Raw genomic sequence first — 15,687 nt, forward strand, 5'->3', positions numbered from 1 at the left:
CTATTTATCTACTTGTACTTTGACAGGCTTTCGAATTGCTAGGTTGGCAGAAGCTGGGACTGAACAACGGGAGCTCACCCCGTCACGGGGATTCAAACCGCCGACCTTCTGATCGGCAAGTCGTAGGCTCTGTGGTTTAATCCACAGCGCCACCCACATCCCTACATTGGACATTGACACTGGAGACCAAGCCTATTCTCTGCGCTTGGTGACCCCATCCATTGAGAATTAAGCATAAGCCTTTACCTGTAGTCCTGCTCCTTCTCACCTGCACACAGCATCGCTCATACGGTCATTTCTTAGAGACACTGAAACCTCACAAAATGTTGGAACCTGGCTTTTCTATGCACAAAGATGCTGGCAAACTGTCTTTATTGATAGTTTAGTTCTGGATGTGATCTAGCCAGCAACACAACTACTATTGCTAACACAATGATCAGATCAGAGCTATATTAAGGCTGGTTGCAGCCCTCTAGAATCCAATGGTTTTGCAGCCTTGCAGCCCAGAAATAATCTCTCATTTGAGAAAGCTTATATTTGTCTCTTCTTGCTTGCTCCCTATAATGCACATGCATGGCATATTAATTGTGCAGTTATTTATGTGCCCACTGAAACTATTAGCAGGTCACTTAGGCAACATGGTTTCACTCAAGGTGGACTGAGTAAAATCAACAGCACTAAAGTGCATTGAACAGTATTTTGTTGGTTTAATTTCAGAAGCTAGTGTGTTATTTAATTCTACAGTGAATTACTTGAACCTGCTTTCAAAGACATGCCCTGGATAGAAGAAAATATGCAGGATTTTTGCAAGGATATATTAAAAAAATAATAGGGGAAATTAGAGTTCTGTTAGCAGTTGCTCAGAGTAAGTTCTATGACTAATCTGAACAAGATTTGGGGCAATCGCTTGTAATGTTTATCTAGATCCCAGTGTTCTGGGACACATAAAGAGCCTCTGCACCTTTTGCTATCTGTGGACCACAAAGCAGGTTGTCCTTATGTTTTGGTACTTACATTTCCCTTCTTCATTCCTGCACAGGACTTTAGTATCATCCACATTCTTTATAACCTCAACCGAATCTCCTGGCTTCACTTGTAAGTCTTTTGAGCCTCTCTTCTTAGCAGATGGTGCTCGGGATATGGTTGTAGTATACAGAACTCGGATATCACCTTCATACTGTGAAAATCAAAATAAAGGTTGATTGCACACAAAGAAAGCATTATGTGCAAAGTTAAAACCACACTTTCTTCTTACAAACAAGAAGAGTTTGGATTTGATATCCCGCTTTATCACTACCCGAAGGAGTCTCAAAGCGGCTAACATTCTCCTTTCCCTTCTTCCTCCCCCACAACAAACACTCTGTGAGGTGAGTGGGGCCAAGAGACTTCAGAGAAGTGTGACTAGCCCAAGGTCACCCAGCAGCTGCATGTGGAGGAGCAGGGAATCGAACCCAGTTCACCAGAGTACGAGTCCATCGCTCTTAACCACTACACCACACTGGCTCCCACAAGACACGTTCAAACTATGTTTTAAATCTCAAGGATACTGGGCTCATTGGCATTGTTGGTGTAGGTGAGCCAGAACAAAACCCGGTGGGCTGGCATGGAGTCTATACAAATCTGATGCTCAAAGGACAGAACTGGGAAAGAAGACAAGATGTATACAGCCTGGATGGCTTTAAGAGAGGATTACACAAATCCATGGTTGTTAATGCCCTTATGACTGGCAGGAAGGGAAAGAATATGACTTCCATCCTCATTCACACAGCAGGCCTGTCCCATCTTTGGGTCATAATGCTCTTAAAAGTGCAAGTGTTTAACAGTCACAAAATAGCAAGGGGTTTGCCACATATTAAACAGCATGTGGAACAGCTGTGGGGGGGGCACAGAAAAGGGCAACCGAAATGAAAATGGAGATGGAGCAACACCTCAAGGTTTAGAACTTTTTAGCTTAGAGATATGGCAAAAGGGTGGAAAGTATGTATGGTGCCAAGAAAGTAGATGGAGATAATTTTTCCCCTCCCCCCCTTTTTATGGTTCCAGAACTGGAATATTAATAGATAATGTGTAAAACGTGCAGGGGGTAAGCAAGGAAATAATAAAAGAATCAAATGAATAATTATTAAATTACAACAATACAACAAGATGGAAGAAGTATATAAGAAAAAATTGAGATCACACATGGGTGAAGGGGAGTGGGGATTTATAAAAATTTCTAATATAATATTTCTAATTGCTTTGCATTTATATACAGCAAAGGGAAGCCTATAGCAATTACCGTATTTTTTGCTCTATAAGACTCACTTTTTCCCTCCTAAAAAGTAAGGGGAAATGTGTGTGCATCTTATGGAGCGAATGCAGGCTGTGCAGCTATCACAGAAGCCAGAACAGCAAGAGGGATTGCTGCTTTCACTGTGCAGCAATCCCTCTTGCTGTTCTGGCTTCTGAGATTCAGAATATTTTTTTTTCTTGTTTTCCTCCTCCAAAAACTAGGCGCGTCTTGTGGTCTGGTGCGTCTTATAGAGTGAAAAATACGGTAAGTATATTTTAATTTAGTCAACTATGTAATAGATTTATGTTACAAAACGAATATGGATTTTGAATTTGATGTTTGTAATTCTTTTTCGGTTTTGGAATGAAGTTTAAAAAAAGAAGAAGAAAGTGGATGGAGATAAGTTTCCCCCTTTTGTCTCATCGTAATAGAACTCAGGGCCATCCAACAAAGCTGAATGGTGAAGAGATTCAGGACAGGCAAAAGGAAATACGTCTTCACACAGTGCATAGTTAAGCTATGGAAACTCACTGCTAAAACAGGTAAGGATGACCACCAACTTAGCTGGTTTTAGAAAGGTATTAGACAAATTTATGGTAGATAAGGCTAGCAACATCCATGAATCATGATGGTTATGTACTGCCTCCAGGACCAGAGCAGACACACCGTGTCCCCATTTTCCAGGGACGTCCCTAATTTAGAGAAACTGTCCCGGTTTCTGATTTGATACTGGAATGTCCCACTTTTCCTTAGGATGTTTCTATTTTCACTGGAGAAATGTTGGAGGGTATGGAGTTATCTAACCCCCCCGAGCCGTCTGAAGGAAATCCTGTGTAGGGAAGTTTTCTTTAACGTTTAATGCTTTATTGTGCTTTTATATATGTTGGAAGCTGACTTTTAGAAGACATCTGAAGGCAGCCCTGTTTAGGGAGGTTTTTTAATGTTTGAAGCTTCAATCTTCTGTTGGGAGCTGCCCAGAGTGGCTGGGTGTGGCGTTTGCCCTCCTAGGTGACATCATGCTGGGTCATAAGGAAAGGGTTAAATGAGTGTGAAGTGATTGGCAAGTGGGAACCCAAGGGGAGGAGTTAGAGTTAGAGTTAGTGTTGTTAAGGAGTCAGTCGGGTGTTAGAGGAGAGAGAGGGAGGATAAGTCTGTGGGTTGGGATAGTTTGATGTGAGAGAATCTGTTAAGAGGAGTCAGATAGACAGTTGGGATAATCAGTTAGAAGTTATTAGGAAGGTATAGGCTGGTAAGGAAACTAAGAAAAATTATTGGAAACCATAAACTTGTTAATGCTTCTAAAATAAACTTGTTTATTTGGTTTAATGTTAACAACTGTCTGGACTCTGTGTGTACCTGAGAGAAATGGGTTGGTGGCAGCGAAGAAGCAATCACAGTGGTGGCACAGGGATCAATAGACAGTCAAACGTCCGGGGACCCTGTGTGATCGCCACACTGGGGAAACCCAGTAAGATGTGTGGCGTATAAATATTAACATTATCATTGTGGATGGGACGTCCCTATTTTCATCAGAGAAATGTTGGAGGGTATGCCAGAGGTGTTTTGTCTCTGGGATATCAGTTCCTGGGAGAGGGTTATTGCCCACTCACCCAGCTTGTGGAATCCCCTAGTTGGCTACTGTGGAAAGAGGAGGCTAAATCCAGTGAGGGTCTTCCATTGACCACACAATACAGTCCCACATGCATTGGATTTTACACAGGTATGCCCATTTTAGGTCCACAAGTGGTCACCCAGTGAAAAGGTATGGCCTACAGGAATGCAAGGCCTACAGTTACGGATACCGTACCTGGTTTTGTTCACAGGAAGGTACTACGTGAATGACATGCAACCATCTAAACAATACGGTTTGCACTTCCTCTGGATCCAGCCCTCAAATGCTCTCCTGAGACAACCAATAACTTCCCCTCGTAGTCATAATGAGCTTCATTGATAGTATTTAGAATGGGGAAGTGCACCACTTTCACACATTTTCCCCCAGGGGAAGTGAAGATAAATGCTCATTCTCCCAAACAGATTTTCATAAAAGCTTTCTTGTCATTGTGTAACATTTTAAATTAAAAATCTAGTCCACAAGGAAGTAAAACACACTGAGTTTGATGGGGTGCACACTGAATATTTATGGCCATAACCTGATGGCAGAAGCTCAACATTTTTAAATTCAGAAAGCCTCCTCATTTGGTGTTGTTTTTGTTTTCGTTGGATTTATTATACTAGCAGGTCCCAAAGCAGGTTACAGCAGTTTAAAATCCAGAATTTAAAAGAGTTAAAAATCTGGAATTTAAAGGCAGGATAAATGCTATATAAACAGGTCATCCGGATGAGGCCTTGGTTTTGTTGTTGTTTACTTTTTGTTGTTTACATACACCTCCGTATGCACCGCCCAGGCTTGCGCCCTGGGGAGGTCACTTTGGTGCACTTTGACTTTAGAAGAAGAAGAAGAAGAAGAGTTTGGATTTGATATCCCGCCTTTCACTCCCCTTCAGGAGTCTCAAAGCGGCTAACATTCTCCTTTCCCTTCCTCCCCCACAACAAACACTCTGTGAGGTGAGTGGGGCTGAGAGACTTCACAGAAGTGTGACTGGCCCAAGGTCACCCAGCAGCTGCATGTGGAGGAGCGGAGACACGAACCCGGTCTCCCAGATTACGTGACTACCGCTCTTAACCACTACACCACACTGGCTTTACCCCCCCAGAGGCGCAATTCCCTTGTAACGTGTAATATTTTATTGTATTTTTGGTTTTTATGGAAGCTGCCCAGAGTGGCTGGGGAGGCCCAGCCAGATGGGCGGGGTATAAATAATAAATTATTATTATTATTATTATTATTATTATTATTATTATTATTATTATTATTATTATTGTCTATCAAGACAGGCAGCTGCCAAATTAATTTTAGGCAGGTGAGCTAAAACCTGGAATTTTTAACTATTTTTTTCATTTGGTAAACCTCATTAGGGCCTGTAATGTGATTTGTGGCTGTGGCAATTTCACAAAATTGGACATGTTTCTCATTTTGATTGGTGTTTTATGCTGTTTTAGTGTTTTGCATAGTTTTATTGCTCCGGTTTATGCCATTAGCTCCACAGCCTTAAGAAACAATTTTAAGAAACCAAGGTCTTACTTTAAACTTCTTTCGGAACTCTTTCTCTTCTTTCTCCATCTTCTTGAGTTTCTGCGAATCACGGTCATCTGATTTGACTCTCGCAATGCTCAGGGACTTTGCTATGCTAAAGCGTCAGGTTGCAAAACAGAAGGAGGAGAAGAAGAAGAAAAATCAAGATCGTCAATATAAAGATTAGGTATGTTTTTATTTTACTGGTTGTCAATTAAAGCCTAGCCAAAGGACAAGCTAATTAATTAAATCATTAATTAACCTTTTGCTAATGACATGGTTAGGTTTTTTTTTAAAAAAAATCAAACACCAAATGTGGTGGAGGATTTCATCAAGAATGCAGTATGCATGGAACAGATATTTAAATTTTCCCTCCCCTTCAAGGCAATTAGTATTACGAGCCAGGAACTTTCACTGACCCAACAGAAGGCGATTTTCTAATGATAAATCACAGCGAAGTGGCAGAGGGCATGTTTTACCAAGATCACAGTTTAATAATAATAAATTTTATTTTCCCCCTGACCGGAGCCGGGCTCAATGCAGCTAAGATCATATAAATAACACCGTATACATAAAAACAGGCATCAATTAATTAAAGTACATCTTAAAATTCAGACAAATTAAAATCTGGACAAATGGCAGTTATCAGGTTAAGATTGAGAGCAGTTAATACTTGCCAGTTTGTTTGTTTATTTCATAAAATTTACATACTGCTTGATTGTAAGAGGGGCACACCCTCAAAGTGCTTTCCAAAAAACCACAAGACAATAAAATCATCACTAAAAATCCACAACCACAATTTAAAGCGTACAGAAAATGGTAAAACCACGATAGAATAAACTAAAGCAAATTAAAACTCATACAAACTTTCTAAGTGTCTGGGTTTGCAGAGCTGCAAAGAGAAGTTTCAACCTCTCCTCTTCACCCTAAGCTGTGTCTGGTATTTAAAGTTCTAGGACATGGGTAGGCAAACTAAGGCCCGGGGGCCGGATCCAGCCCAATTGCCTTCTAAATCTGGCCCGCCGACAGTCCAGGAATCAGCCTGTTTTTACATGAGTAGAATGTGTGCTTTTATTTAAAATGCATCTCTGGGTTATTTGTGGGGCACAGGAATTTGTTCATTTCTTTTCTTTTCGAAATATAGTCCGGTCCCCCACATGGTCTGAGGGACAGTGGACCAGCCCCCTGTTGAAAAACTTTGCTGACCCGTTCTAGAAACCCGCACCATAGCTGTGAATCCTGTCACTTATAACACGTGTCGTGAAGCCTTTGAGTAACAGCAAACAGACCAGCATCTCCCCATCCCTCAGTAGCCATTACACACATCCTTGTTTCTTATGTTCACTCACCTAAGTTCTTTTGGCGGAGGAGGGAAATCAGTTGGCTCTACATCATCATAGACATCACTGTCTCCAGAATCTGAAATCAGAAAGTGGTGGGTTGTTTGTTTGATTGATTTTTTAAAAATGAAAAATAATATATAATCATTACAACTCAGGCCCCAAATATTGTTGTTGTTGTTTAGTCGTTTAGTCGTGTCCGACTCTTTGTGACCCCATGGACTAGAGCACGCCAGGCCCTCCTGTCTTCCACTGCCTCCCGCAGCTTGGTCAAATTTTGGGATGGCTCCCAAAGCATTTTTTACAGCAGCCCCTAAGTTGTGGAACTCCTATTCATCACAGAGGCGCATCTGGCCAACTTCATTAGAGTTGTACCTCGGGTTACATACGCTTCAGGTTACAGACTCCACTAACCCAGAAATAGTACCTCAGGTTAAGAACTTTGCTTCAGGATGAGAACAGAAATCATGCTCCGGTGGTGCGGCAGCAGCAGGAGGCCCCATTAAGTGGCCCTTCGCGTTAAGAACAATTTCAGGTTAAGAACTGACCTCCAGAACGAATTAAGTACTTAACCCGAGGTACCACTGTATACAGTTTTTGGCGAATGTTAAAGACTCACCTCTTTACCCTGTCCTTTGATACCTGTGATGAATATGTTTAAGGCTGCCCTATTTTTGTGAATGTATTTTTTATTCTAAGTTTTTAAACTCTTTCAAGCAGTGTTTTAAATTGTTGTAATCAGCCCTAGGACTTTAGGAGGAAGGGCATTAACATTAACAACAACAACAACATTGATTAATAATAATGTTGCCTAATATAATGCATTTGTGTATGTTATCTCCCTCAATATATGCATTTTAATTCATACTTCGGAATTGCTTGGGTGCAGAACTGCATTGCAAAGCTCAAGAGAATGCAAATTTCAAAGGATGGCCGTAGTTCAGTTTACATATCATTTCGGAAAGTACGCTTTGGGTAGGTTTGTCTTCAAACTGATTCAAATGTTTCCTGCTTTCTTAGCAGCTAAGCCAAGGTTTGACTTGTTTTGTCATCCAAACATAGGATCATGGTTAATGATCCTAATCATAACCTGCAAGTTTGTCCTATACCACAATGTGTGTGAAACTGGCCTTTGTGTAGAAGAAAGCTTTTGTTTGAGGATTATAGGAACTCAATCACAGCTTAATAATTGCTTCATATTTTTGATCTTATTACTTACCCTTTCCTATTTGCTTTGCTGAAGAAGTCCTGCTAGAAACAAACAAATAATAACTTTCATTAAGCACTGCAATCAGATGATCAGTTCCTATCCCAGGATATAAATGATTATGAGATATGGCTGTGTACATCACAACAAAAGGAAGAATTGTTGAAGCCACTTTATCTTGGATAACAAAAACAAAAAGCGTGTGGGTGTGCTTTCCTTCACATATTTAACTGCAACTAATTTGTTGTCCCTTAAATATGTGAAATTACAAACTGTTTGTCATGGGTAAGACTAGATCACATCAACAAAATTGCTGGCAATGGAACAAAAGTTGGGCCATGACCTAGCTTTTCAGACATAGCTTCAGTCGAAGACATTTACGGTAGGTCCCTGAGGCAGAATCCAGAGAAATCCCCACTTTCCATTGATGATCATGCGTCATGCTCTACCAGGAAGTTTCTCTCTGCAGATCCCACTGAAATAAATAGGAGACACACAAAGCCAACAGATTTTGTTCCATGGGCCAGATCTGCCTACTTCCAACTCTGCCACCCGTAATGCCACCTGAGTTGGCCATCTTACCTCGCCTCATGGTGAAGCTGTTTCTGCAAACAGGTACCTATGACTTAAGCTAAGAGGTACTCAAGGACAGAGCACGGCCCAACTTTGAAAAGGGATGTGGTGGTTTCATAGCTTTGGTTATCTGCCGTGTGGTACGATTATGTGGCTGGTTAGGCTGCTGTGAGAAGCTGTTAGTAGCACATGATCAACACGTATATTAGCTATTAGTTTTAGTGAACCGGTTATTTTTTTTTCTTTCACAGCAGTCTCTTACGAGGAACCTCCATTATCTTCTGTCACATTGATTTTAGTTGCTGCCTCTCGTATACTTCTCTTGGGGAAATCTTTTCCCTTCAACAGATTCTTCAAAAGCCCACGGGGCCAGGAGTCACTCTTATCTTCACCATGTGGCACAGACCTTTGGAGTATGCACGCAATTATCACATTGCAGAATGAAACGCAAGGTATTTGAAATGACTTTGGGCTGGGGCATTGGATTCACATCAGCAGCAACAACAACAGCCCCCCAAAATAAAAAGGACCTTCAAGTCCATTCATACTTGCATTCTTTAGGACAGCCTTTGCCATTCAGGTGCCCTCTGACTGGTTTGGACTACAAATCCCATCAGTCCCAGCCAGTATGCCAGTGCTGGCTGGGACTGATGGGGAGTGTAGTCCCCAATGTCCAGAAACCACCAGGTTGGCAAAGGTTGCTTTAGGAGAACATCTCAGGGCACCACCACCATTTACACAGCACATACAACCACACCAGTACTTCCTGCGACAAACGTATTGTTATAAATTTAAATCCTAAACCCCCTAAATCCTAGAAATTGATAAAGGCTAGGATTTTTGATTGTTTGGGATATGGAGGGAGAATACAAGCTGCAGAGGAATTCCTGAGCTAGCTTATACAGAACAACCCGACTGAGCTAGGGCCATCAAAGAACAATAGAGGTCCATTTGCAATACAGGAGAACTCCTTCCCCTCACCTTGAGGTGTGAAGGATACAGGGGTTGCCAGGAAACTGTATGCTTGAGGTGACAGGAAAAGGGAGTCTGGGAGCAAGGGCTGATGGGAGGAAGGAGGAGGAAGGAGGGTGGTTGGCTGTGGGGTACAAGCACTGCTGTGGGGTACAAGCCCCTCTTGAAAGGAACATGCTGTAAGATCTGGAATTCCTCCTTGCAGACTGAAGGTGTAAATAAAGGTAAGGTAAAGGGACCCCTGACCATTAGGTCCAGTTGTGGCCGACTCTGGGGTTGCAGCGCTTATCTCACTTTATTGGCCGAGGGAGCCGGCATACAGCTTCCGGGTCATGTGGCCAGCATGACTAAGCCGCTTCTGGCGAACCAGAGCAGCTCATGGAAACACCGTTTACCTTCCTGCCGGAGTGGTACCTATTTATCTACTTGCACTTTGATGTGCTTTCGAACTGCTAGGTTGGCAGGAGCAGGGACCAAGCAACGGGAGCTCACCCCGTCGCGAGGATTCGAACCGCCGACCTTCTGATCGGCAAGTCCTAGGCTCTGTGGTTTAACCCACAGCGCCACCCTTCCCCTTTCGAAGGTATAAATAAGCGAATAAATAATATTTATTAAAGCTACGACCGTCTCCACTGCGTCTCAGTTCTCCATACCCTGGGTGAGTGCATGGAACCCCATGGGCTCTTTGTCACCACTCAGCAGAGAGAGGGGGAGGCACACGACTTTTGCAACAGCATGAAATGTGAGCCTCATACAAACAAAGCTGGACCAAGTTCTTAGTACATGGACCTCCTGATCTGCCCTGTGGCTCTAATCTGTGATCCCAGGATCAGAGCAATTCACCAGCATCAGTGTGGATTTCTACAGAGGGCGAATATATAATGAATGGATAACTAGGGTCTAAAGAGTCAGATGTGCCATTGTTTGGATGCCACACAAACATCTGTCCATGCTTCAGATTCTGGCTTACTGGCTCCTGCTTGAGAATTAAAGAAGTTGAAAAAGGCTATGCCTTAATACAATCCATGTGAAGGAGATGAAAACAGTAAAGACTCATTAAAACAACACCCAAAGCAATTAATTCCATGGTAAAAACATTATCTCCACACCCTTCTAAGACACACTCCCTACCCAGCTGATACCATTTTATCATGCATTAATCGAGGGCTAATATTTTTATCATGAGATAATCTTTTAAACAAGAACTAAACAAGAATTCTCCATCTGCTTTTCATTATTTTGTTGGCTATTAATGCTTACCTTGTTTGTGCAGCATCATCGCCCTCGATCCCATCATAAATGTCATCAGAGGGAGGAGGAGGAGGAGGAGGGAATCCTGTTTAAAAATTTAAAAAAGGCAAAAACAGAGTAGTAGTATTATCACTACTACTTCAATTATTATTGTTTCAGTTTATGTCACCTAATGCAAACTGTCTCTAGGCTACTTACCTCCAAAATGCACATAAAGTAAAATAAAACATTAATACTGAAATTATCAATAATCATAACTGTCAACTTTTCCCTTTTCTTGTGAGGAATCCTATTCGGAATAAGGGAATTTCCCTTAAAAAAGGGAAAACATTGACAGCTATGTCAATAATAAGAACAACAATCCTCAACTGCTTCTACTGAAAAAAAAACAGGAGATATTGTTTGCACTATTTCAATTACAGCTTCCTTCACCCCTGAGAATTGGCCATGCTGGCTGGTGCTGATGGGATTTGGAGTCCAGCGACCTCTGGAGAGCTTGGCTTTTCCATGCTTGCTTTAGCAGGAGGACAAGCCTTTCTGGGTCATCTTGGTGCTGATGGGGGAGCGGGGATGGAGGGGAAGAGTCTCAGAAAGTCGTAGCTTTGATTTGCTAATCTTGAAAGTGGCATTGACCTTGGTGCTTACAGGATTGGTTTAGAAATGAATATTGAAGGAGGAAGTATGAAGGCTTGGGGACTGTTATTTTTCTTTGACTATATATGGCTTGTCTGCTGATTGCTGGTAGATATCACAAACCCTGGTCATACCCCAACTGATACCTTGAGAAGTAGCTAAAAGATGGGCCCCATGACCCACAAACCTCAAAATTTGGATAGATAGGAACAGCAGAACTTACCTCCTGCAGTACTTTGACTTCCACTTTGGCCATGAGAAAACAAAAGGAGGAGGGGAAATGGTTGGAGTTAAAGGAGAAGACAGTGCAATAAATAATGCAGTTCTTAACATACTTGCTTGGGAGTAAGCCCCACTGAACATGGTGGGACTTAAATCCAAAGAAGACACACACATATAGGAATGCACTGAAAAGTCCATGTTTTTCCCCCACACCCAAATGTCTGCAATATTCTATAACCCACATAAAGCCAGGTAATTGCCTAGAAAATGGCAAATGTGATTCAAACTGGTAATCCATGAATAAATAAATAAGGTAACAATTGCTTTGCTGGACCAGGCCTGTTGTCAGGGGTTGCCAATATGGTGTCCTCCAGCTCTTGCTGGGACTCGCACCATCCTTTCCAGTTAGCTATGTGGACTGGGGCTGATTGGAGTTGTAGTCCAGAAATATATCGAGGACTGAACTTAACTGTACAGGGGTCCTTTGCCTGTAGTACCTTGCCCTACAGACCACTACTAATCTAAAAATAATGTAACAATAACTTCATTTTAAGAAATTACAATAAATGTTCACCTTACTAATGTTAAACAACCATTTCCTTATCACTTCCTGTTCTGATGAAAGGTGGGCTAGATTGCACTGCAAGCCACACTAGAACTGGACACAGGTGTGACCATCCCTTTTGACATACCTGCTGACGCTATCCTGTTCCCCGACATCATCATACACTTCCTGGTCACTGTCTGGTCGCCTCAGTTGAATGTTGACAGAAGGCCGCGGCTTTCGCTTTAACGAATCATAGTCAATTTCCACCATGGTTGTTTTAATGTAGCCATCTAGAAAGCAAAAGCCCAACATATTTCATGACTAAGATGCAGCTGTTTTCTTTTAAACTTTATAACAAGACATCATAAGGGCTGCATTAAACACACACACACACACACACACACACACACACTCTTTAAAAACCACTGTGCAATATAGAATGGTATTCATTGCATGGTGTGCAATTTTTTAAAATCAAATTGCTGTTCGTTTCTATCTTGTGCAGGTTTCAAGTATTTTAACGAATATACTAATACGTCTTCAAGGGCCAAGAATTGTGGACTAGCGACATTTCAAATACTCCAAATGGTGAGTGAACCCCAATTTTCTGATCAGAATAAATTACTCTGATTAAACATATTAAAATAAGTTCTCTTAAATTTGCATAATTTATACCTACAGGAGCCTCTTGTCCTTCCCAGCCACTTCCCCTCCGGATTGTCAGTGATGCGGATGATTTCGATTTTATCTCCTTGCTTGAACGTCAGATCGTTCTTCCCTCCTTTGAAGTCTGTGCAAGCTCGGGCCTGGTGAATGACTTCAATGGGGCCCACGAGCTACACAGAAGTAGGATAAGAAATGGGTGTAAATCAGCATTGCACATATGGTCAGGATTAATACTGTACAAGAGAAGGGGGGAGAGAGAGAGAGGGAAACAGGCATGGACAAACCACAACAACTGACAAATTGGAGTCGGGACCTCGGGTGAGGAACATTTTTCAGCCTGAGGGTTGCATTCTCTCACTGCCAACATTCTGGTTCCCATGTGTCCGTGGTGGGCAGGACCAGAATCAAATAGTGGGTATGGCCAGAGGCACAATGTGATTCTTACACACAATTCCAGATTTGATTCCAGATGCACAGAAGTCAGAGGTGTTACAGGCAAGCAAGAGGCATTATCGCAATCGCGTCTACTTGAGGGCACAAAGAAGTGTCAGTCAGGGAAACAAGATGTATCCTAAGGAGAACTGAGTCTTGATGCTAAGTAGAGAGGACTGGAGACCCACATTCAACCCCTGGACCTGCTATTCCCTATCACTGTTTCAGACATTTTTGCAATGGAATTATAAAGACACTGTGGTCTAAACCACAGAGCCTAGGACTTGCCGATCAGAAGGTCGGTGGTTCGAATCCCCGCGATGGGGTGAGCTCCTGTTTCTCAGTCCCTGCTCCTGCCAACCTAGCAGTTCGAAAGCACATCAAAGTGCAAGTAGATAAATAGGTACCACTCCGGCGGGAAGGTAAACGGCGTTTCCGTGCGCTGCTCTGGTTTGCCAGAAGCGTCTTGGTCATGCTGGCCACAAGACCCGGAAGCTCCCTTGGCCTATAAAGCAAGATGAGTGCCGCAACCCCAGAGTCAGCCACGACTGGACCTAATGGTCAGGGGTCCCTTTACCTTTACCTTTATGCATTTTTGCAAAGCAATTTTCCCTAATAGAATGCATTTTTTAATGTTGATTTCACTAGTGCATGTATTTATATGCACTCTTTACTGTAGTATATAGATTTTTTTCACACATTAGTCTCCAGGAGAATTACACTGCAAAATTTAGAGAAGTGCAAATTTTGAAGGGAGGCTGTCTGTTTGCTTGCTGTTTCAGGAAGTGCGAATTAAATGTTAATGTGAACTGAACTGAATTTATCCCCCATCTCTTCAAACAGAATAACTTTAACAATGCTAAAGGATAATGTATTTGTTTTCATTAAAGTTTTTTTTTAAAAAAATAATTGCTAGTTTAAGCCTTACTTTGAACTTCTTCCTGATGTCCTGCTCTTTTTTCTCTTTCTCCTTTTGTTCTTTCTCTGATTTCTTCCTTTCTTCCTTCTCCTTTTTCTTTTCATCATCTCTAGATGTAGGTCTGCGAAATAAAAAGTGATTGATACTTAACTCAAGAAACAGCAGGGGACAAACATCTGGGTCTCTTTCACTTCTCTTGAAAAATGACCATATCAGGAGCCATGTGCTCAATGGTTGCTGTTGGGTTGGATCTAAGCTTAAAGGTAAAAGGTAAAGGGACCCCTGACCATTAGGTCCGGTCGTGACCGACTCTGGGGTTGCGGCACTCATCTCGCTTTATTAGCCAAGGGAGCCAGCGTACAGCTTCTGGGTCATGTGGCCAGCGTGACTAAGCCGCTTCTGGGAAACCAGAGCAGCGCACGGAAATGCTGTTTACCTTCCCGCCAGAGCAGTACCTATTTATCTACTTGCACTTTGATGTGCTTCCAAACTGCTAGGTTGGCAGGAGCACAGACCGAGCAACGGGAGCTCACCCCGTTGCGGGGATTCGAACCGCCGACCTTCTGATCGCTGTCCACAAATGGAAGAGCTCCTTCCATGTGCAGAAGGCCTTTGACCCAACCTTTAGAGCCTGCTGGAATCATAGAATGGTAGAGTTGGAAGGGACCATGAGGGTCACCTAGTCCACTAGCCCCTCTGAAATGCAGGAATCTTTTGCTCAACATAGGAAGATCAATTTTTTCTGGTGCCCTCCTTCACTGTTCCAGAGTGCCCACAAACCCTTAGGAGAAGAGTTTTAGAAGCTACAAGGGAGATAAAGCCAAAGCCACTTTTCCTCTTCCCTCTTCTGCTGCTGCAAGCAAAGTCTGGATCCAATCCAATACCTTCTCAACCTAGCCCAGATGTTGCAGGACAGACGCTTCCATCACCCCTGATTGACGATATTGGCTGATGGGAACTGTGGTCAAAACATCTGATGGACAACATGTTGGCTAGCCCTGCCCTGGCCTAGAAGATGATAAAGTTGCAAATTCAGGTTTTGGATCTTTTGTCCATGGTTTTGCAATGGTGTCTGCCATTCACTCTCAGGTCCTCTTACTCTGTTTATGTTTTGTCTCTCTGTCACTTCAGTTGTGGGATCCCAAGAATCAGAGACCCGCCATATCTGCAGAGCTGCATATTTCTTACCTCATTTCGTTTATATCTTCATATGTCTCCCCTTCACTGTTGAGACTCTATAAAGAAAAAAGTGACAAGAAATGAATTAGAAAGGGGAAATTATAACGTAAGTCAAGTGCAACAATTTCTTTTTAAGACTAGTAGTAGGACAGCAAATTGTATGTGGCATTTCATTATTTCAAACCCAATTTGTTGTATGAAATAAGGTCTTCTTTAGACCTTGACCATTCAGCTATTTAAGAATATCAAATATTGCCCAGACTAGCCATTTCCAGGTGTTCATTCTGGGTATAATGAACACATGAATGTCACTGAGTTGCATCTACTGCCACAACAAATTC

At 42.3% G+C, this 15,687-nt stretch overlaps 1 protein-coding gene across 1 annotated transcript in view; it reads right to left on the reverse strand.

The window, feature by feature from the left end:
* FYB1 (FYN binding protein 1) overlaps positions 1-15,687 on the reverse strand; it is a 48,775-nt gene that overhangs the window by 8,991 nt on the left and 24,097 nt on the right. Inside the window, exons 6-16 of the mRNA XM_082191316.1 lie at positions 15,356-15,402; positions 14,177-14,288; positions 12,830-12,986; positions 12,296-12,440; positions 11,605-11,627; positions 10,758-10,833; positions 8,788-8,931; positions 7,965-7,996; positions 6,755-6,824; positions 5,415-5,520; positions 1,015-1,177 (exon numbers count right to left, since the gene is read on the reverse strand). Coding sequence (XP_082047442.1) covers positions 1,015-1,177; positions 5,415-5,520; positions 6,755-6,824; positions 7,965-7,996; positions 8,788-8,931; positions 10,758-10,833; positions 11,605-11,627; positions 12,296-12,440; positions 12,830-12,986; positions 14,177-14,288; positions 15,356-15,402 — 1,075 coding nt within the window. The remainder of the gene's footprint in view (positions 1-1,014; positions 1,178-5,414; positions 5,521-6,754; positions 6,825-7,964; positions 7,997-8,787; positions 8,932-10,757; positions 10,834-11,604; positions 11,628-12,295; positions 12,441-12,829; positions 12,987-14,176; positions 14,289-15,355; positions 15,403-15,687) is intronic.

Source organism: Podarcis vaucheri, assembly GCF_965113315.1.
Source record: "Podarcis vaucheri genome assembly, chromosome: 11".
Lineage (NCBI taxonomy): Eukaryota > Metazoa > Chordata > Lepidosauria > Squamata > Lacertidae > Podarcis > Podarcis vaucheri.